The following is a 19,844-nucleotide window of genomic DNA, read 5'->3' on the forward strand; positions in this document are numbered from 1 at the left end:
TACTGTGCTACTACCAATAGATTGGGCTCTTTAGGCTGGTGAAGCATTGAAGCTTTTGAGCACATGTCCAAATCCTAATGGAGAGCTTTGTGAAGGGTTGTTAGCTACTTGAGCTGGTGCATTGACAAACTATGTTCTACATGCTCGTACACGGACAGGATCATTGGAATTGAGCCCATAGGTGTGGTTTGCAAATTGGAGGTGGAGGGAAGACTAAGAGGGTTGCTTGTATCACCTGGAGCATTTATGTTCCATGGTTGAACACCTCCACTATTATGTATTCTTGCTAGGTTCTTGCTTCTTGCCTATGGGAAATAAAAAAACAAAGAGGAGAAGCTTGCCATGGAGAAAAGAGGAAACAAGGAAAAGAGAAAGAGCAAAAGGCTTTGGTAAAACGTGAGAGATCAAAGCTCCACTTCCTCCATAAAAACAAAACAAACACATGATAGTTCAAACCCTAGAAAAACATGAAAGGAATAATAATTGCTGCAATAGATCACAATTTCAAGATGTATTAAATTGTTACTGGAATTTGATTGGTAAACCCAAGACAAAGACAAACACCCTAAAACAGGGCAAAAAAGCTTTTATTAATAAAAAGAATTAACCAACTGTTAGTCGACTTAAAACAACATTAGTTGCAATTTCTTGAGCACTCACCACTTGACTGGTGTTTCAGAAGGAAGAGCAGTGTCAATATAAACTAGAAGAGCCAACATTAGCTAGTGCACATTTTATAGACAAATCCAAGTGACGAAGATATTACTAATCAAGATTAAGGTTTTGCTGATACATTAGAAAAGACCAATTCCTCACAACAACAAGTTCCTAAAACATCAAGCATGCTTTGGTTGATAGAAAAAAGGGAATTAATACTTGAGGGAGCATTGCACCTTCAACATTCATAAGCATTGAACTTAGCATGTCTTTTATATCCCTTGAAGATAGTGGCCAAGCAATTCTAGAAGTGGTGTGAACATTTATGCATATCATCTCCAAAAAGAAGGCTTACCCAAGCTTGTGCTCCAAGGGCTAGAACAAGTTTGTTAGTACGTGAGATAGCCTGAAGAACTTACCACACCGATATGAATGCACCTTGTGTAAATTCCATGTAGCAGCCTAGTGAGATATGTCTTTGGCAAGATACAGCACAAAAACACATCACAAAATCTACTTGTGCCATGTATTGGAAACACCAATATGCCAATATCCTCCATAGGTGTTTGTAGAACCACATCATGCACTTGTATAATTCATGCCACAAGTGTTCAATGCATTGCAAGGCAGTGATGAACATGTGCAAGAAAATATTAGAGGCAAGCCTGTTTCTTGTTGATGTCCCACTAATAAAACTCCTTTCCTAAGGACCCCAACAATGTTCCATATCATCCTCTACCACATTATGTTCAGGAGCATTGCCACTCCTAATGCATGTAGGCCACCCAAATCTGTGTACAACCTATGCATATGTGTTGAAAATTGCATGTGTTTGTTTCATGGTTGACAGCTCACAAAGTGACTATATAATGAGTTGCCCCACATATTAAAGTGTGAACATAGAATCCATATGATACAATCTTGCAGTATTCTGCCACGGAGAATTGGCTAAAACTGACAGCCCAAAAAAGTGGATGGATAGATAGATAGAGTTTTGGCCAAAGATAATGGGGTGTTTTGATATAAAGAGCCTCAAAAATTTGAGCAAGATACATATTAACGTTTAATATTATGAAAATCTCTAGAAAGTCAATTTTCTAGAAGTTCTTTGCCTTGTATTCCATACTTTCACATAAATGGATCCCATATGGATGTGGATATTCAAAATCTATATTAAGCACCATCTTAAACAATATTTTTTTCAAAATACCACAATGGAATATTGCACTTTATTGAGCAAGAATGGTTTTCCAGAAAATGTGACAAGCTGGAACTTGGTGGTCCAAGGATTTAGTCACAGAGGATTCCTTGAAGATGGGAAGAGATTGGAGCAAACATCCAGAACCAAATGCTGTGACGTGGTCGATGATGCTCGCGTCTTACATCCAGATCAGCCAGCTGAAAGAGGCAACGTCAATCTTCCACTAGATTCCTCACCGGAGCATTCTCAATGGTTCAAGCTTTGGAAGTGTTTGACAAGATGGCGAGATGTCATGGAACATCGTCATCTCAGCCGATGCCATATCTTTCGTGGTTGTTCTCTCTGCTTGCGGCCACGCATAGCGTGTTAACCTTCCAGGAGATCACGTCTTTGCAAGGCATCTTGTGGAACTCCACTTGACCAGCAAGAAAGTAAGCTTGGAGCATGGAGTTCCACGAGACTATGTTCTCCACAGGAACAGCGTAAAACATTCGTTTCGCGTCCTCCACGCAACTATTCTCCGCATAGGCCGTGAGCATGGTATTCTACAAGAGGTTCCACTGCGGCATCTTCCGAAACAGGGAGAGTTCTAGCTCGCCAATCTCGCCATAAGCCTGCATCATCCGCGAGTAGATCCGTTAAGAGTGGCGCATCCACGTAGCAAACGAGCCCAAATCTTTTCCAATCCTGTCTGGGCTAATGGGCATGTAGATCTCTAGCACTCCATGCTAGAAACTGGATTTCACTGCTTTAGCTCAAAGCTTTGAGATCTTCCAAGAATGCTTGGAGGCCACGAAACGATTTCCCATGCTCTTTGTCCATAGCTTTTCTTGCAAGGATCTTCAAGTTCTCCACTCTCTCCTTCATCTCCTTCCCCTCGTCGCTATCCATCACCTTTTTTATGCCATCTTCGATCTCTTCTCGCCCGATCAATCCCTGCACCACTGTCTTGGAGAATCTAACCCCGATCTTCCAGTCCTCCACGACGAACTTCGAGTTGGTGATTTGATCGCCCCCGTAAGGCCACCCCAGCATTGGAATGCCATTCGCTATGCTCTCCTGGACAGAATTCCATCCGCAGTGAGTGAGAAACGCTCCCATGGAGGGATGGGCGAGAACTCTCAGCTGTGGCGCCCAGGAAACGATGAATCCCTGGTTCTTGGTCCTCTCGTAAAATCCATTGTAAGATTCGGTGGAGAGTCCGCCGGCGACGAGCTCGGATCGAATCACCCACAAGAATGGCTTCTTTGATGCCTCGAGAGCTCCCACGAGCTCCTCGAATTGCTCCATGCTCAGCACCGCGATGCTGCCAAACGAGATGTAGAGCACCGATCCATGCTCCTGCGCATCCATCCAGCGAAGGCAATCCTCATTCTCGGGGCGAAGCACCACATTCTTCCTGGAATCGTCGAGCAAGAACAGTGGCCCCGCGGGGATGAATCGAGGTCCCAGCTCACTGGTCATGAAATCGAAGGTGTGTGCCTCGAGGTCGTAGAAGGAATTGACGAGGACCCATCGCGCGCGCTTCACGACTGGAGAGCGCTTGATGCAAATCTCCTTCCACACCTCCTGGCCCTCCGAGGCCAGCAGGTAACCAGGCAGATCGGCCAGGCGGAGAGGCTTGACTCCTCGGACATAATCGATGATCACGGAATTGGCCTCGTCCGCGGAAGCTCTCCCTGCATGCGAATTTCAGAAATTTGAACAGAGGAAAGGAAAGAACAGAGGAATGTTAATTCCAAAGGAGGGGAAATTTGAAGGTCCAAGGGAAGAACAGGGTAAATCCGAGGGAATAATAGGGGAAACGTTCAATGCCAAGGGAAGAACAGGGAAGAACGGAGATTCGTACCTCTGCTAGATAAAATGTGATCTTTCTCCAGAAGCTCTGGAATGTGATACTCCAAGCTCGTCCATGCCGCGTTGCCCGACCAAAGAATGATCCTGGGGATTCCAAACACATCCGCCACATCCTGGGTCCAAACGCAACCGTAATCCGAGACGATACAGCTGACCGGATCGCCCTCCTCGCCGAGCTTGCGGATCAAATCCTCGAGGCCTCCGGGGAGCTCTCGCGCAGCTGCCGTGGCGTAGTCGGCATAATTTCCCATAGTATGGGCATCGGCTCCTTGGGGGAGCTTCCACGAGAATGGGATGGAATGGAGGCGCAGATCTTCCAGCCCCGCCGGCGCCACCCAGTGCTTGATGAATTCGTCGTGGAGGCTGTCGATATTGACCAAGGAGATTGTGAAGCTTGGATCTTGAGCGATGAACTTGCAGAGATGGATCATTGGGGAGATATGGCCTTGCGCGGCCGCTGGAACCGCCAAGACATGGACCTTGCTGGAAGCCATGGTTTTCTTGGCAGGGAGGGCACAAGAAGTTGTGGTCTGTATTCCACTTTGGTAAATGTAGTGTTTTGGTCAATTTGTGGAGATTAAGATCTGTGGTGGTTGTCCAAGGATGACTATCCCCTCGCTTGGGATCACAAAAGGAAGATTAGGAGCACAAGCATTGTGAGAGGCAACAATGCTCTTGCCCATTCTGCTCTAGAACGATTTTGTGCCGCAATGCTTGCTCGTCCAAGCTCAAATTCAGGGACTGTGAAGCTCGGTCTTTAGAACATCTCCTTGAATGATCTACAAGCATCGAAGAAAAATCAATCATAAAATCGATTTGACACACGATTTGCTTGGAAGTGCTTTGGACGCGCCTCTGCAGCACCTCTTGGCGACCTCGAGCAGCTTGACGGTGAGATTTCCAGTTCCCGGCCCAATCTCCAGGACAATGCTGCACGATCGACTGGACAATGAGAGGATTCTTGAGGATGTGCTGGCCCCGCAACTTGTAGAACTGGATTCCGCCCTGGAACTGGAAGCGCTGCTTGCCGGACATTCTCCCTCTTTTACGGCTCCGAATATTCCGCAAAAATTTGAATATATTATATTCTTCTATTTTTCTGCTGACGTGGCACTTCCAGGGAAAAGGGCATGGATCCTTAAATATCCCTATCAAGGATTAGGGTGCAACCATGGCGAAGAGTGAGAGTAGCCCAGCTCCAAAGAGGAAGTTTTTGCAAAGGGACTACAAGAAGGGACCTTTCTTCCAGTCGGACAATGAGCCGATCTACAAGAGGGACTTTTCAGAGCCGACTGGTGAGGACAAGCTGGATAAGAAGTTATTGCCCAAGGTGATGCAAGTCAAGGGTTTTGGCCGGCGTGGCCGCGTCAAGTGGACGCATCTCGTCAACGAGGACACAAGCCGATGGGACGCACCGTAAGTTTTAGTTTTTCTCCTTTTCGTTTCTTTTGTTTTCTTACCATGCTTCTTTCAGGTGGAGCTCGAATAACGAGTTTCGTGCCCAGTATGACAAGAAGATGGACAAGCCGATCGAGAGGCCCCGGGGCAGCAAAAAGATGAAGACGAGCGTTCAAGACTTGTACGAAGTGTAACAAGCAGTCGTCTCAAAGGGTAAAAACGCTTTCCCTGTATTTACATATCAGTTATTGAACTGAGAGAAATTCAAGACTCACCTTGATTGAAAATGGGAACCAAAAAGGCAAGAAATTTAGAACATCGATTTTTTCTCAAGAGCTACCTGTTCCATCATAAAAACAAACCAATCCTGTTGCATAAAGAAGGGAAAGAACACCACAAATTACCTTGCGACGCTCGGATGCCTTCACAAAAACAGGACGTATTTCTTCCTCGGTTTCTGCTTCACTCGAGCTTGGAGTAGGATCGCTAGGATGATTTTCAGCCCACGGTTTCTGCAGCACATTCAATAGCTCGTGTAGATGACTTCTTCATCTAGCTCCATGTTGCCCACGGAAAACCCACAGCCGGGAAGATCAAAGCACCGAATTTGTTTCGCTAGCGGTTGAAGTTCTTCTTGGACTTCGGCAGCTGTAGATTGAGAGATACCGTCACAGAAACTGAAAACGTCGCAACCTCCCCCTACTTCTGGGTGACCCTTTCCAGAGGCAATGATGCTTTCTATGAGGAGCTTGACCACTTCGATGTAATCGCCTGTCGAACGAATCTCTGCCTTGAGTTTATTCCGAGAACGAGCCAGGTGCCATGCTGCTGCCTCTCCTCCACACCCAGCGTACACTAGAGTAGGTTCAACAGGTCCCTTTATCAATTTCATCCCCTTGTTGGATCCAAACCCTGTTATGCACCTGATTCCCAGGGGCCCCATGACGATCGTCTGCACTCTAAAATTTTCTGGATCTTCATCTGATTTTGCAAGAGCTTTTCCCATCGATGTTCCAAGAACTGCCTCGGCCTCGTCGATAGACCCATATACTTCTCGAAACAGCCCAAGAGCCTCATCATACGAACATGATATCTGCATAAAGTCGCCTGAAGAAGCAGCGATAGTCTTGGGTCCGACCCAGCAGAGCTTCACAAACCCCCCAGCCGGACGGTTGTTTTCAGTGACAACAAGTCGGTCGGCGCATACAAAAACACTTTTTCCCACTTCAAGTGCAGTAGAAGAACGTTCCTGTCCGGAAAAAAATAAATAAATAAACTTCGCAGAAGAAGCAGTTCTTACCTTGGAGCAATATACAGCCACGGGGACCATCCGAAATTGCTTGTCAAGTGATCGAGCAGCTCTCAACCAAGCTAACATGATAACCAACAGCACCATGCAAACGTAGGGAGTTGAAAGTGGTCCTAACATCAAGACCAGGGCAGCTCCCAATGGATTGCAAATAATGTCAACGATAGCTTTGCTTTTCACCTGAAAATGGAAATAGAAACACAAATATTATCCAGACAATTAGGACCAAGTTACCTTTGTATCTTCGTCAAGAGGGATGTGAGTCATTTCTTTGCAAGGATCAAAGAGGCTGTACTTTGCGTTTTTCTTGACTATATGTTGCACAATCCCAACGTAAACAGCTACTGTCACTCCAATACCTCTGACGAATGGAGTTTCTGAACCATTGGATAACGCCAGCGATAAAAAGGTGATTCCAGGTATCACGATTGATATAATAGCAGCCAAAACACCCCATCCGAAATTGTTGAAGATTAGCCTGCTCAGCAACGTCATACTTAAACTCATGATTCCAATCCAGGTCGAAAAATCTTCCAGGAATGTTGAGTTTGGAAGCTGTGGTAATAGAGTATAAGCGATATAACTATCATAACCACCTCACTATCCCACGTGAGATTCGCTGAGGTTGATACTAATTTCGTAGGCAATGACGAGTGTTGCAAGATCCAGGATATATCTCGACTTGACCAACAGCTTTACACTCTCACCCACGCTCGTTGTAGCCTTGATCTGCTAGAATGGTCCAGCATTAGCAAAATGCTCCCTACAGAACTTTGAAACTGCCTTACCTTTTTCTTCCTAGGAAGATTGCGATCGTTAACAACATAAGCGTTCATCCACCAGTATATGGTACATATGGTGAAGCCAAGCATCACAACGATGCTCATCATTCCCTTGAGAGAGAACCCCCAACCATCAATGTCGGGTCCAAGGCGTCCTCGTAACTCAGCAAAGAACTTGACAGTTCGTTCTGCGAAAACAAGCGCTACGTTGGCTGCCAACCCGAACAAGGGATAAAACCGCTTTGCTTCATCCAGAGAGGTGATCTGGAAACGAAGAAAGAAAACAAATCAGGACAGAGAAGAAACAAACGGCGTCTTACCTGGTTCGCGAATCCCCAGAAGAGGACTGATACAACGACGCTTCCCCATAACTCGGCCATGACGTAGAAAAGCACGAACGCCCAGTTGCGAAAGAGAGCAATCGGCCCCGAGAGAAGATCGTCCGCGAGAGCAGTCGTGTGGAGAATGCCTCGTAAAGGATATAGGACGAAGGCAAAACTCCCGAAAATCCCGACAAATGAAAGGACGCAAGCGTAGAAGAGAGCTTCCCTGGACAAAACGTTGGAGAGCTTGGTGTAGACGACCGTGAAGCCGATAGCCACGGGGAGATTCACCCAGGTCTTGAGGAAAGGGATGATCTCGGCGTTGCTTCCCTTGGCCGCCACCACCAAAGCGTCCTTGGTGTCTCGCAGGACGCCATAGGCGAAGAGGATGCAGAAGAACATCAGGCACAGAGCTATAATCTTCTTCCTCTCCCCCCGGGGCACCGATGCCTCCGCCTTCCGGACCCCAGATTTCTCGGATGAAGCATGCGATCCTGAGCTGTGGAGGATGGATTTGGCGCTCGACGACGTGACTGTAACCCTGGGAGAGCATCGGATCGAAGGAGAGGCCTCATTCTTGCAAGAATACAGCGCGGCGCCGCGCGGTGGGGACGACGACGACAGCATCGCGAGTGATATTTCGACCTGGATCGAGCAAAGGAGCCATCAGCTCACGAATCCATAGCAAGATCGATCCATCCGATCGCATTACCGTGAGAATGCGGGATCTACATCCGGCACGCCGGCAGCGACGATGCTCCTCGACCTAAAACTATCTCAGGGTTTTGGGGCCCTTTAAAATTTGGGGGGAAAGCTCAACTTTTGAAGGGTTTTGTTTTAGGGCAAGATGGCGATAGATTTGGAGGAGGTCCGGGAGTGGCAACGCAAGCTCAGTAGAGCGGAAGCCTTTGTCAAGGTAATGGTCTTGACTATCTTCTTACTGGGCTCTGATTGAAATCTTGGACAGGAGAGTAAAGAGTTGTTTCCCAGGACCAAATTGATCCCAGACTACTGCCTCGTAAACCTAATCGCGGACAAGATGGAGCAATCGAGGCAAAGGTTAATGGCTTATTGGGATCCAAAGGATCCAAACAAGAAACTGGATGATGCCGAGTATGTGTTTCCTTTCTTTCTTTTGCTTTCTTCCTTGACAGTTTCTCTTGCAGACTGATTCGTAAACTTGGCTTTCTCTCGGGAATGTAAGTACTTTCGTTTTTTGCTTTGCTGTCGTGCTTCATATCCGTCTGTAGGAAGGAGGAGGTTGACCTTGCGATATCTACAAACAACCAAGAGAGGCTTTTTGGCCTTATCTTGCGACTCTTAACTCGTCAATCTTCGCCCATTCTCGGCATCGATGTGAAGGAATTGGATACAGCTTCTGCCCTGTAAGACTCATCTCTTGTTTCAATTTTTAGATCCTTTCTTAACATGGTGAGCCAGGGAAAGTGAGTTCCAAAGGGCCAGGGAAAATGGCTACGAAGGCGTGCTCATCCAAGCACTCTGCACGGCGATGTCTTACCCCGGGTAAACATCGTACTGAAACCTGTTTATGGCAGACACTGGGAGCTGAAATAGTGTGGAGAGCAATCCTGCTTCATGGTATGTTTGATCTTAAAAAATGATTAGCAGGTCGTGGTGGACAAACTTGTTCGAAGTAGATGAGATCTAGAAACAATGCAAAGATTATGAAATGTCTCCTTGAAATTTAAACAGGACAAAGAACTATTCCATTAAGTCTCTCATCGGCCAACAGGATATACTCCGAATCTTATTCTCGCATTCTCTTGATATTTTATAATTTTCTTCCCGATACCGAGACGCATTTTCAACTCAAATGCCTTGATTACTTCAAGTTCTTTGACTCGCTCGTGAGTGACGATGCGTTTCTCGAGCAAACTCTTATAATGCATATCCTGGACATGAGAAGATTTTATAATATCCCTCCAAAATATAAGTTTATGAACAATATCCCTTACGCCCTAACCCAATATGACTTGGTTTTCAGGCTAGTTCATATCAGAGTGCATTTATTTGGACCATCGGATTTTTTTTTTTTTTCATAGCAACCAGGATCTTTTAAGCTCAATTTCCCAAAAACACTCTTTATAAGAAAGCCTGTTCTCCTTGTGCTTGATCTAATTTACTTTCTGGTATAGAAGTAGCAGCAGCATATTTTCTTTAGGACTGTATCAGTTTGAAAAAACAAAAATGTAAAAAGAAAAGTCAGGAGAGCTCTAGGAACTTTCCTTGTGGTACTAATCGTTAATTGGCAAGTAGCTTGAGGGTCGAGCAATGAAGGATCATCCAAAATGCAACCATTATAAACTAGAGCCATTTAGATCTTATAGAAACTGTGAATTCTGACTTGGATCACAATACGCTACTGTGGTAAATCCTTCGCCATGCATGGGCGAGCCTCGCTCCAAAACCAAACGTTCGAAATGCATTCCCGCCAATCTGAGGCCATATGTTTTACCGTCATACAGATGACTCTAGTATGACTTTTAATTTATAACTATAAGGATTATAAAAGAGGTTTGTCGTACACAGAAAAAGTGCGTATTGCAGAGATTGATAACATTTCAGATATCTTTTGTAATGAATTTTAAAACGATTCTAGTTCTCTTCATGCTTATGCAAGGAGGAAATACTTATTCAGCAGGGTCATTTCAGCACTGTTTGGAAGATTTTAAAGTAAAAACGGAGGCAACCGACTATTGCAACTGCGCAGCAGCAGCTTGGGGTAGATTTTCTCAAAATGGATACAAAACTGGCACTTACACAGCTAGGGTTGGGCCCCTGGTTGTGGTTCTAGTCATTAACACATTCCATGCACGCTCGCTTTCTGATTTTCTTGAAGCTATTCGAAGTATATGGGAGTTATGCTTCTCTGATAACTACAATGGAAGTGTGGTTCTCCTTAAAGATGGATCAATGGCGGTGAGGGTGGAACATTCTGGTCATGATGAACTGTTAGTTTTTACTCCACTAAATTGTCAGGATAGAATCCCGTTTTGCATTTGCTGAGGTATTAATATATGTGTTTTTAGTTTTTTTAATCAAGAACCCTCATTTTCATATCTACACACCCTTGCAGCTGTGAAAACTCTCCCTGGCCGACAGTGGTAACTCTTCTCCGGTGCGCAATGCTCGTCTCTCGAGCAAATGCACAGACCCTCCAATGCACACCCAGGATTTTTCTGCTCCTCCATAGCTTTGATCCCGAGAATGCGATCGCTCCAGCGGGTGGAGAAGAGTCCACTGGGATCCATATTCCTCATCTCTTTCACAAATCTCTCGAGCCTTAGAGATCTGCCAGTCCCAGGATTCGAGAAGGTGACCGGTGTGTTTTTCCCCCAGTGAGGAACGCCTCCGTACTTAGAAATGGCCATTTGTTCCACCTCTTGCCACACGTCCATGTTGAGCCGCGGCATGCTCCCATTTCGTGACCGGTAGTACGTAAACCCCAGATCCACTCCGTCGAATGGCTTGCCGAGCAACGCCCGGGATGCGGCCACGTAGCGCAAGAGGACGCCGGTGTAGAGGTCGATCCCACACAACGCCCCGGCATCTGGGTGGGAATCTCTCAGATGCTTCACGTCCGCGATGAAGGCCGCGATGCTCTGGGCTGGGATTGTGATGCCGGATTCGAGGTAGAAGAGCGCATGCTTGGCGGAATCCCAGCCACAGATAAGCAGCCGCGATGTGGATTCCTGGCAGCCACCGGCGGTTTGGATTTTGTGCTGGAATCCCACCACTGGGTAGCCCGTGAAGAGCCGCAGGCCATGTGTGTTCTTGAGGCCGTAGCCCAGGCTTTCGAGCAGCGATACCTGTGCCTGTGACGCGATGCACTTGCCATTGGACGATCGCTTCGCCTCCAGCGTCTCCTCTGTCCGGATCGATGGAGCATTAGCGTGGGTTCTTGGCTAGGATTCTTACCGAGAGCTCTTTGGGCGACGATGGCAAGCGCCAATGTGGGCTGAAAGCCAACGAATTCGTTGATTCCATTGCCGGGCGTGTTGGCGGGAACGCGATCGTCGATCCGGTAGACGGCCTCTCGCTTGGATGGGTACCAGGTCACGTCGCCGAATTCGTGCTCGTTCCCAAATGCCACGATCTTGTCTTCCAGCCCCGCGTCGGAGGTTCTCATGTTGGTGATCGATCGCTTAAACATGGGCTCCAGCTCCAGCGTCACCTATAATGGATAGAATTGATCGATCGCGAAGATGCCACTGCCAGATCTAGAAGAAAACCGAGAGCTCGAGTGAGAAAAGACCTTTGAGATGACTCCCATCGTTCCAAGTGAGACGATCGCGGCATAGAAGAGATCGCCATCGCCGGGGGTGAGAGTGACGATCTTCGCAAACTCTTTGTGTGAGGAAGAGGAGGAGGAATTCTTCCCGGACGGTACCACCATGCGAAGTTTGAGGACGTGATCGTGGAGAGCTCCTCCTTTGCCACGCCAGGAGCTCCCATGGGATCCAGTGCTGAGGATCCCAGCGACGGAGAGGCCATTCCAGTAGGGAGACGCGGCCAGTGCCAGGCCGTGCCGCGCGGCCTCGTCGAGCACCGCCTGGAGCTGCGCGCCACCATCCACTTCCACGGCCTTGGAATTCACGTCCACGGCAATCCCGCGGCTGTAGTCGGCGGTGCTAATGGCGAGGAGGCCAGCGGCGCCGCTATGACCGCCACCATCGCCATCTCCTGGGCATGCCAGCGGAGGAATGCTGTGACTAAACTTGGTCACGGCTTTCATCTTGAGCTTGTTCTTGGCTCCATAGCTCACTGCTTCCAGGAGCTCCTCCTCGTTGGATGGATACACGATCTGGGAAACCTTGCAAACCTTTTGGATCGAATCGATCATGAGAGTGGTTTTTTTGGAGAAGCGATGAATTTACCTGTCTGGTGTTCCATGTCCCATACGAATTGGTGATGAAACAATCTCCAGAGGCGTCGCAAAATACTGGATCCGGAGGAAACGCGTCAGCCAGCAGCAGCAGCGTAGCAAGAACAAGGGGGAGCAACATTCTCATTCTCCGCGGAATCGATCCAAATGACTGAACGAGAGCGCAAAGAACATCTGTAGAACAGTGAAAGAACTTTAGAAAAGCGGGTCCTTTTGCAGTGTAGTCCAAGCGAGAAGAGAGAGAGGGAGTGGTCCACTCATCATCTTGAAAGCTCGTTGCAATCACTGGAACTTCATGCTTTCTCTTTGGATTTGGAGCTCACCACCTTTAAACGTCATGTCCAACTCAAAGAGACAAATACAGTGGAGAATGGCTATGGCTTCCATCAATCTCAAACAGAGCCTCCATCCATACCTCCAAAAGATTGAAAATGGCTAGGAAATCCAAGAAGAACAGATGGATTCTCGGCTTAAAATAATGGTTTCATAGGTCAGCAATGGCAACTAAGTCCACTGCTAGAAGTAAAGGCAAGTGAATGGCTGCTTTCTCGCCCCCGCCCAGACTCTTGCTGCTCAAGCCACTGTCGCTGTCCAACGGCAGCACTCGTGTCGCGCCACCGCCGCCCTCTCTCGTGGCGTCTTGGAGATCATCCCTCCTCAAATCCAGAAACCAGGTAAAGTTCTCTTTTTTTGCTTCAAGCTTGGTTTTCTAGAGATTGAAAGAGGAGAACCTTGTAGACTACTCGCAATTCCATGGATATGGAGCAGCCGCTAGTCGATGGCGATGCTCCGCCAGATCGATTCAAGGAGACCAACTGGAGAGCTGTCACACTTCCGTAAGTCCACCTGTCTGTGGATTAAAATGTGAAGTCCATGTATCTTTTGGATGCTAGATTTTTGTTTCCAGCTCTGGGTGGGCTCTTGTTTGGCTATGATATTGGAGCAACCTCTGGAGCTTCCATATCTTTGACGGTAAGTTCCCTTTTGCCTTTGTGGAGAAGGAAAAACGAGTCTAAATTATCTTCGGAATTGCTTGATTTCTTGCAGTCTCCAGAGCTGAGTGGCACAGATTGGTACCAGCTTACGTCGATTCAAACGGGGCTAGTGGTAAGTTTGTCAAGTTTTTTCTTTTTTCTTTTTTCTTGGCAAGGAAACCTTTTTTCTTTTTCCAGGTGAGTGGTTCACTCTATGGAGCTTTGCTGGGATCCATTCTAGCATACAATGTCGCAGATAGGCTTGGTATGTTCATGCCTGTTTTCCTCTCAATTCCATTCAACTGTTTTCCTTTTTTCGTTTTGGTTTGTGAAGGACGACGAAAGGAGCTTATCTCCGCTGCTGCTATATACTGCATTGGATCACTAGTCACAGGTCTAGCTCCAAACTTTCCTGTCATTCTCGCTGGAAGGCTGGCTTTTGGATTTGGCATTGGACTGGTAGGCAAACAAACACAAGTTTTCTCGAAATGTCCTGAGAAGTTTATTCATCTTTCTTTTCTCTCACGCAGGCAATGCATGGAGCACCAATGTACATCTCCGAAACATCACCATCTAAAGTACGAGGGACACTTGTATCTCTGAAGGAAGCCTTCATAGTTCTTGGCATTTTGGTAAGCAAGCCACCACCTTCTTTCGTGTTTTAAGCCACTTTTTGCAGCTTGGATATCTAGCCGGCAGCGTAGAAATCTCCACTGTCGGAGGCTGGCGATGGATGTACGCATTCGCGGCACCGATCGCGATCATCATGGGAATTGGGATGTGGTGGCTGCCACCCTCGCCGCGATGGCTACTCTTGCGAGCGGTGCAAGGCAAAGGTGACATGAGCGAGCTCACGCGACAGGCTTGCGAGGCTTTCAAGAGGCTTGGAGGGGGATCAAGCAACATCACCCAAGAGGCTGTGGATTTGCAAGTGGATGAAACTGTCAAGTCGCTGGAGAGCTTGAGCAGGGAATCTGAGAGCGCGCAGCAAAGCGTCTGGGAGTTGTTCCGAGGAGGCAACTTGAAAACTTTGACGATTGGAACCGGCTTGGTCTTTTTCCAACAGGTTTGTTTTCTTTGTTCATGCTCGAGCAAAGTTTCATATTTTGTTCTGGTTTCTCTGGGATGTTTCTTTCAGGTGACTGGCCAGCCAAGCGTCCTATACTATGCAGCCACGATCCTCCAGGTGAGTGGCAGCATGTCCTTTAGTTTCTTTTTCGTTTTCTGAGTGAAACTTCGATCCAGAGTGCTGGATTTGCTGCTGCAACGGATGCAACACGAGTCTCGGTTCTACTGGGTGTTTTCAAGGTTTGTTTTTCTCTTATAACTTTTGCCGAAAAACTTCGAATTGTAACAGCTTATTATGACTGGAGTTGCGGTTTTCAACGTTGATAAACTCGGACGAAGGCCTCTACTAATCGGTGGTGTCAGCGGCATTGTAAAGTTTCTCGCTTTTCTCTACCTCTCCGTGAAGATCTAACACGAAAATCCCGCAGGTTGTGAGCTTGTTCATGCTGGCGTCTTTCTTTGTCTTCGGAAAGGGCCTCTCGTTTCTCGCAGTCATTGCGTTGCTTCTCTACGTTGGTTGCTACCAGGTAAATCCCCTGTGCATCTTGTGATCATGTGCTTCATCTAACTTCTTGGAGCAAACAGATATCATTTGGCCCGATTTCATGGCTCATGATCTCGGAAATTTTCCCACTTAGAACACGGGGTCGAGCTCTCAGCATCTCGACTCTTGTCAACTTCGCAGCCAATGCTTTAGTCGCACTGGCATACTCACCACTACAGGTAAAGAGTATTCTTTCTCGAAACAAATAACCAATCAATCAAACCACGCAGGAACTTTTGGGAGCGCCTCTGACTTTCGTGGGATTTGGAGTGATTGGAATCGTGGCGCTCGTCTTCATTGTTTCCACGGTCCCAGAGACAAAGGGACTAAGCCTGGAAGAGATAGAACAGCAGCTCTTCGCGAGTAAGCAGTGAGTGATAGAATGTCATCTGAAAGTATAAAATCTAACTTTTCCATCTTTTGTTTTGATGGGAAGCTTGTAAACAAGAAGCTCTGTGCAGTGATCCTTTGAGACAGATATTTATTCTTCCATCGCTAAACCTTCCTCCAAAAACTAATCCCAAAAAACTAGAAAAGAGATATGGGGTGACCTTGAATTTTTCGCGTTTGTTTTCTTGGAGCTCGTGTACGTGATCTTCATGCTCTTCGTTTTCACCGTGCTCCAAGTTTGGTGCTGCTGGATCAGCAACACTCTCTTCTCCCTGGCACACATCACACGCATCGATTCAATCCAAAAACTTGACTGCAAAGTTATCCCACCTTGTTCCTGTTGCCATCCCACGTAAAGGCAAACTCGTCCTCTTTTTCAGCAGCAGCAGCAATATCTTGCAGAACATCTTCCAAAAGGTTCTCGTACTCCAAATCTGCAAACGAAAAACTCAGTCGAAGAATGCAACGAGCTAAAACAGATTCACCTCTGTCTTGTTAGAGGCTGACTTGCGATAAACGCCGCGGATTTTGACGTCCATCTCTGCTGTACTTGTTGTTGATCTGTCTGCGTGACTTGCCAGGTATTAGCCGCTGGATGAGATCAAAATCAGTCCCAAACTGCTCAACAGCCTGCAAGAAAAATAACTTGATAAGAAAGGAAAAACCTCGGAGGCTCCTTACCTTTTAGTAGAGTTCCGTCTCTTCAGGCCTCCATCTCTCGTTGGCTGCGGTGCTGCTTCGGTAGTTCACCTTCCTGTGCGTTTCGTCTATGCGCCTGTAAGTCGCAGGGTCCTCCTCATTCAAGGCCCTGGCATCTATCGTCAAACTTTTGGGATTCGATGGCAATGCTCCCATTGATGATCCTCACTTGTGGAGCAACGTTTACTCTGTACAATCCAAGAAAACAATCTTATCGATACACAAGAGCATCTTATGTCTCAGCTACTTACTCCTTCTGTATTCTCGTGACAGGAATACTCTCTTCCGGCTTTTGAACTTTTTCCTTTTTCTCCTGAACAGAACCAAGATCACAGTAAGAAAGTTTTCAGAAACTAGAGCTACAAAGTGTCTTACTTTCTTCATCCTCTTCCTTTGCCTCGGTGATTTTGATGAAATCTCTCAAGAACGCCTCTTTGATTAATGTCGGCAAGTCGATACTCACAGCTGGATGTACAATCAAAACCACGTCAAAAGGAAACGTAAGAGTTTTCTACCTGGCTCTTGTTTCTTGCGTGAAACCGACCGCTTGTTTCTCTTTGCCTTTGAACACTCGCTGGTACAAGTTTCAGTGCGCTAAAACACAAGAGGAGAGGAAAAGTAAAACAAGAAACAAGAAGAAGAAGACGTACCGATGAGGGCATAACCAGATCTGGCACTGGAGCCGGCGGTGCCAAAGTTGGCACAGAGTCACTTGGTGCTTCTTGCAGAGATAGAGGTTCTTCGCACTGATGATCGACTATTGCATCCAATTCCACCTCGCTCAAAGTTTCGAGAGGGATTTCTGGATCTTTCTTCTCGGGCACTCTCTCCTCTTGAGCTGGCGTTTTGATTTCGCACTCTCTACGAGGTCGGAGCTTCACTTTTGGATGAAAGGCGGAAGCGCGACTAGCTACAAAAAATAGTCATTCTCCCGTGAAGACCTAGCGCAGCGCTACATACCATTGCCGCGCCCGCCTCGAGCGCTTGCCAGCATTGCGCCCAAGAACCCTAAACCCTAGAAGAGGCTATTATTTGACATGTTTTGTTGCCACATAAACTGTCTAATAACGTGGGATATTAAATTAGATTGAGCCAACATGATCCGATGATCCACGCGGTGTGAACTCCATTTTCCTGCTTGGTGAGATCTCCTCCGCTTTGATAACCTTTGACTTTAAGCATCAATCATGCTATTTCCTATTAGTTTTCAACCTCTTCTCGCGGCTTGGAGCAGCAGAGCACTTTCGAAAACTCTATAGATGTTCTTCGCGCTCATCAGATAGATTCCACAACGAACGAGAATGTTGCTGGCGCTTGCTCTTGCTATCCCGCTGCTGCTGCTGGCGGACGCGTTTCCTCCGGATCCAGCTTTTTGCGACGACTCTGGAGATTGTTTCATCACCAATGCGTATAGGACATGGAACACCAGACAGGTAGATTCATCACCTCTCCAGAGAAAACAATTCTTCTCATGATCGATTCGATCCAAAAGGTTTGCAGAGTTTCTCAGATCGTGTATCCATCCAACGAGGAGGAGCTCCTGGAAGCCGTGGGCTATGGAGCCAAGAACAAGCTCAAGATGAAAGCCGTGACCAAGTCTAGTCACAGCCTTCCTCCACTGGCATGCCCAGGAGATGGCGCCGCCGCTGGCCTCCTCGCCATTAGCACCGCCAACTACAGCCGCGGGATTGCCGTGGACGTGGCGTCCAAGGCGGTGGAAGTGGATGGCGGCGCGCAGCTCCAGGCGGTGCTCGACGAGGCCGCGCGGCATGGCCTGGCACTGGCCGCGTCTCCCTATTGGAATGGCCTCTCCGTCGCTGGAATCCTCAGCACTGGATCCCATGGGAGCTCCTGGAGTGGCAAAGGAGGAGCTCTCCATGATCACGTCCTCAAGCTTCGCATGGTGGTACCGTCCGGGAAGAATTTCTCCTCTTCTTCCTCACACAACGAATTTGCGAAGATCGTCACTCTCACCCCCGGCGATGGCGATCTCTTCTACGCCGCGATCGTCTCACTTGGAACGATGGGAGTCATCTCAAAGGTCTTTTCTCACTCGAGCTCTCGATTTTCTTCTTGATCTAGCACTGGCATCTTCGCAATCGATCAATTCTATCCATTATAGGTGACGCTGGAGCTGGAGCCCATGTTTAAGCGATTGATCACCAACGTGGGCCTGGAAGACAAGATCGTGGCGTTTGGGAACGAGCACGAATTCGGCGACGTGATCTGGTACCCGTCCAAGCGAGAGGCCGTCTACCGGATCGACGATCGCGTCCTTGTCGACATACCCGGCGATGGAGTCAATGATTTCATCGGCTTCCAGCCCACATTGGCGCCTGCCATCGTCGCCCAAAGAGCTCTCGGTAAGAACCTTAGCCAGGATTCCTGAAACTAATGCTTATCGATCCCGACAGAGGAGACGCTGGAGGCGACGCGATCCTCCATTGGCAAGTGCAGCGCATCACAGACACAAGTATCGCTACTCCAAAGCCTGGGCTACGGCCTCAAGAACACACGTAGCCTAGGGCTCTTCACGGGCTACCCAGTGGTGGGATTCCAGCACAAAATCCAGACCGCCGGTGGCTGCCAAGATTCCGCGTCGAGGCTGCTCATCTGTGGCTGGGATTCCGCCAAGAATGCGCTCTTCTACCTCGAATCAGGCATCACAATCCCAGCCCAGAGCATCGCGGCCTTCATCGCGGACGTGAAGCATCTGAGAGATTCCCACCCAGATGCCGGGGCCTTGTGCGGGATCGACCTCTACACTGGTGTCCTTTTGCGCTACGTGGCCGCATCGCGGGCGTTGCTCGGCAAGCCATTCGACGGGGTGGATGTGGGGCTTACGTACTACCGGTCACGAAATGGGAGTGTCCCGCGGCTCAACATGGACCTGTGGCAAGAGGTGGAACAGATGGCCATTTCTAAGTACGGAGGCGTTCCTCACTGGGGGAAAAACACACCGGTCACCTTCTCGAATCTTGGGACTGGCAGCTCTCCAGTGCTGGAGAGATTTGTGGGAGCGATGAGGAGGATGGATCCAGATGGGCTCTTCTCCAGCACCTGGAGCGATCGACTTCTTGGCATCCAAGCTTTTGGAACTGTAATGGCAGCTGGGTGTGCATTAGAGGGTTTGTGCATTTGTGCAAGGGATGAGCACTGCGCACCAGAAAAAAGTTATTACTGTCGGCCAGGGAGAGTTTTCACAGCTGCTAGGGTGTGCAGATATGAAAATGCTTGATTACACCAAGGACTGATCAAACAGAAGTATAGCAATTTTGTTGTTGAGTAGTAATTAATATTTTAAACGTTATGGTTTATATAGCCCATTAGCATAGCAATGAATATGTGCCTATTATATGTTATATATTTACATATGTGTGGATTTAGTTTTTTCATTTTGAGTTGCATGCAAAAATATTATGCACACAACACTATATAACCAATCAAAATGTGATTGTATATATAATATTTTTTTCATAGAATATGCCATGTATGGATGGGGCATAACATTTCAGATTGTCACGCAAAACTAATATCACATCATCTCATACAATATGACATCACCATGAATTTAGTGATGTTTTTTTTCCTTCTCAATTTTATATTATTGAGTGCAAATTTCTGATCTCTTAATTGTGACCATCTTTCTTGTAATTATACTTTATTTCTTATGGCTTAGAAGTGTATTTCAATTGCAGTCAAAACCACCGTGCTTTAACTGCTCTTGCAAGTGCCT

At 47.4% G+C, this 19,844-nt stretch overlaps 7 protein-coding genes across 7 annotated transcripts; 3 read left to right on the forward strand and 4 right to left on the reverse strand.

Moving 5' to 3' along the window:
- Positions 1-2,516: 2,516 nt before the first annotated feature.
- On the reverse strand, positions 2,517-4,213 carry LOC9635919 (anthocyanidin 3-O-glucosyltransferase 7). The gene is made up of 2 exons (XM_024687031.1): positions 3,708-4,213; positions 2,517-3,537 (listed from the first exon to the last, which is right to left on the reverse strand). Exons 1-2 carry the CDS (start codon positions 4,207-4,209, stop codon positions 2,609-2,611), a joined length of 1,431 nt encoding a protein of 476 aa, XP_024542799.1. The 5' UTR covers positions 4,210-4,213; the 3' UTR covers positions 2,517-2,608.
- Positions 4,214-5,636: 1,423 nt separating this feature from the next.
- Positions 5,637-8,274, reverse strand: LOC9635250 (ADP,ATP carrier protein 2, chloroplastic). The gene is given in 5 exon segments (XM_024687123.1): positions 5,637-6,602; positions 6,657-7,151; positions 7,211-7,468; positions 7,525-8,172; positions 8,240-8,274. Coding segments are annotated over 4 exon segments (2,349 nt in total). The 5' UTR covers positions 8,155-8,172; positions 8,240-8,274.
- Positions 8,275-8,367: 93 nt separating this feature from the next.
- On the forward strand, positions 8,368-9,261 carry LOC9635921. The gene is made up of 5 exons (XM_024687215.1): positions 8,368-8,443; positions 8,495-8,640; positions 8,694-8,726; positions 8,778-8,912; positions 8,968-9,261. The coding sequence occupies exons 1-5, from the start codon at positions 8,375-8,377 to the stop codon at positions 9,053-9,055; spliced, it is 471 nt and encodes a 156-aa protein (XP_024542983.1). The 5' UTR covers positions 8,368-8,374; the 3' UTR covers positions 9,056-9,261.
- Positions 9,262-10,530: 1,269 nt separating this feature from the next.
- LOC9635251 (L-gulonolactone oxidase 3) lies at positions 10,531-12,596 on the reverse strand. The gene is made up of 4 exons (XM_002982175.2): positions 12,426-12,596; positions 11,804-12,370; positions 11,467-11,722; positions 10,531-11,416 (listed from the first exon to the last, which is right to left on the reverse strand). The coding sequence occupies exons 1-4, from the start codon at positions 12,558-12,560 to the stop codon at positions 10,587-10,589; spliced, it is 1,788 nt and encodes a 595-aa protein (XP_002982221.2). The 5' UTR covers positions 12,561-12,596; the 3' UTR covers positions 10,531-10,586.
- A 308-nt stretch (positions 12,597-12,904) lies between these two features.
- On the forward strand, positions 12,905-15,569 carry LOC9635922 (D-xylose-proton symporter-like 2). Its single transcript, XM_002982066.2, has 15 exons — positions 12,905-13,107; positions 13,172-13,269; positions 13,327-13,405; positions 13,481-13,540; positions 13,606-13,672; positions 13,742-13,866; positions 13,938-14,039; positions 14,087-14,473; positions 14,546-14,593; positions 14,653-14,715; positions 14,765-14,845; positions 14,904-15,002; positions 15,061-15,198; positions 15,250-15,389; positions 15,456-15,569. The coding sequence occupies exons 1-15, from the start codon at positions 12,970-12,972 to the stop codon at positions 15,460-15,462; spliced, it is 1,632 nt and encodes a 543-aa protein (XP_002982112.2). The 5' UTR covers positions 12,905-12,969; the 3' UTR covers positions 15,463-15,569.
- On the reverse strand, positions 15,412-17,106 carry LOC9635252. Its single transcript, XM_024687233.1, has 9 exons — positions 17,069-17,106; positions 16,759-17,018; positions 16,624-16,702; positions 16,484-16,573; positions 16,360-16,421; positions 16,091-16,296; positions 15,895-16,039; positions 15,740-15,843; positions 15,412-15,681 (listed from the first exon to the last, which is right to left on the reverse strand). The coding sequence occupies exons 1-6, from the start codon at positions 17,100-17,102 to the stop codon at positions 16,231-16,233; spliced, it is 591 nt and encodes a 196-aa protein (XP_024543001.1). The 5' UTR covers positions 17,103-17,106; the 3' UTR covers positions 15,412-15,681; positions 15,740-15,843; positions 15,895-16,039; positions 16,091-16,230.
- A 559-nt stretch (positions 17,107-17,665) lies between these two features.
- Positions 17,666-19,355, forward strand: LOC9635923 (L-gulonolactone oxidase 3). The gene is made up of 3 exons (XM_024687209.1): positions 17,666-18,149; positions 18,231-18,471; positions 18,523-19,355. The coding sequence occupies exons 1-3, from the start codon at positions 17,688-17,690 to the stop codon at positions 19,344-19,346; spliced, it is 1,527 nt and encodes a 508-aa protein (XP_024542977.1). The 5' UTR covers positions 17,666-17,687; the 3' UTR covers positions 19,347-19,355.
- Positions 19,356-19,844: the final 489 nt, after the last annotated feature.

This window comes from Selaginella moellendorffii, unplaced genomic scaffold, assembly GCF_000143415.4.
Source record: "Selaginella moellendorffii unplaced genomic scaffold, v1.0 SELMOscaffold_52, whole genome shotgun sequence".
Lineage (NCBI taxonomy): Eukaryota > Viridiplantae > Streptophyta > Lycopodiopsida > Selaginellales > Selaginellaceae > Selaginella > Selaginella moellendorffii.

What these genes read in the sequence shown, in the direction of transcription:
- LOC9635919 (XM_024687031.1), bottom strand. Translation starts at nt 4,209, where the DNA reads ATGGCTTCCAGCAAGGTCCATGTCTTGGCGGTTCCAGCGGCCGCGCAA. An exon ending in TCACATTTTATCTAGCAGAG is followed by an intron (nt 3,538 to 3,707) that starts GTACGAATCTCC and finishes ATTCGCATGCAG; the next exon opens with GGAGAGCTTCCGCGGACGAG.
- LOC9635921 (XM_024687215.1), top strand. Translation starts at nt 8,375, where the DNA reads ATGGCGATAGATTTGGAGGAGGTCCGGGAGTGGCAACGCAAGCTCAGT. An exon ending in GAGCGGAAGCCTTTGTCAAG is followed by an intron (nt 8,444 to 8,494) that starts GTAATGGTCTTG and finishes AATCTTGGACAG; the next exon opens with GAGAGTAAAGAGTTGTTTCC. An exon ending in AAGAAACTGGATGATGCCGA is followed by an intron (nt 8,641 to 8,693) that starts GTATGTGTTTCC and finishes TTTCTCTTGCAG; the next exon opens with ACTGATTCGTAAACTTGGCT.
- LOC9635251 (XM_002982175.2), bottom strand. Translation starts at nt 12,560, where the DNA reads ATGAGAATGTTGCTCCCCCTTGTTCTTGCTACGCTGCTGCTGCTGGCT. An exon ending in GGACATGGAACACCAGACAG is followed by an intron (nt 12,371 to 12,425) that starts GTAAATTCATCG and finishes TCGATCCAAAAG; the next exon opens with GTTTGCAAGGTTTCCCAGAT. An exon ending in CGTCGCCCAAAGAGCTCTCG is followed by an intron (nt 11,417 to 11,466) that starts GTAAGAATCCTA and finishes CGATCCGGACAG; the next exon opens with AGGAGACGCTGGAGGCGAAG.
- LOC9635922 (XM_002982066.2), top strand. Translation starts at nt 12,970, where the DNA reads ATGGCTGCTTTCTCGCCCCCGCCCAGACTCTTGCTGCTCAAGCCACTG. An exon ending in TTGGATTTGGCATTGGACTG is followed by an intron (nt 13,867 to 13,937) that starts GTAGGCAAACAA and finishes TCTCTCACGCAG; the next exon opens with GCAATGCATGGAGCACCAAT. An exon ending in ATGCAGCCACGATCCTCCAG is followed by an intron (nt 14,594 to 14,652) that starts GTGAGTGGCAGC and finishes ACTTCGATCCAG; the next exon opens with AGTGCTGGATTTGCTGCTGC.
- LOC9635252 (XM_024687233.1), bottom strand. Translation starts at nt 17,102, where the DNA reads ATGCTGGCAAGCGCTCGAGGCGGGCGCGGCAATG. An exon ending in TCGAGGCGGGCGCGGCAATG is followed by an intron (nt 17,019 to 17,068) that starts GTATGTAGCGCT and finishes TATTTTTTGTAG; the next exon opens with CTAGTCGCGCTTCCGCCTTT. An exon ending in ATCTGGTTATGCCCTCATCG is followed by an intron (nt 16,703 to 16,758) that starts GTACGTCTTCTT and finishes CTTGTGTTTTAG; the next exon opens with CGCACTGAAACTTGTACCAG.
- LOC9635923 (XM_024687209.1), top strand. Translation starts at nt 17,688, where the DNA reads ATGAAAGCCGTGACCAAGTCTAGTCACAGCCTTCCTCCACTGGCATGC. An exon ending in CGATGGGAGTCATCTCAAAG is followed by an intron (nt 18,150 to 18,230) that starts GTCTTTTCTCAC and finishes TATCCATTATAG; the next exon opens with GTGACGCTGGAGCTGGAGCC. An exon ending in CGTCGCCCAAAGAGCTCTCG is followed by an intron (nt 18,472 to 18,522) that starts GTAAGAACCTTA and finishes CGATCCCGACAG; the next exon opens with AGGAGACGCTGGAGGCGACG.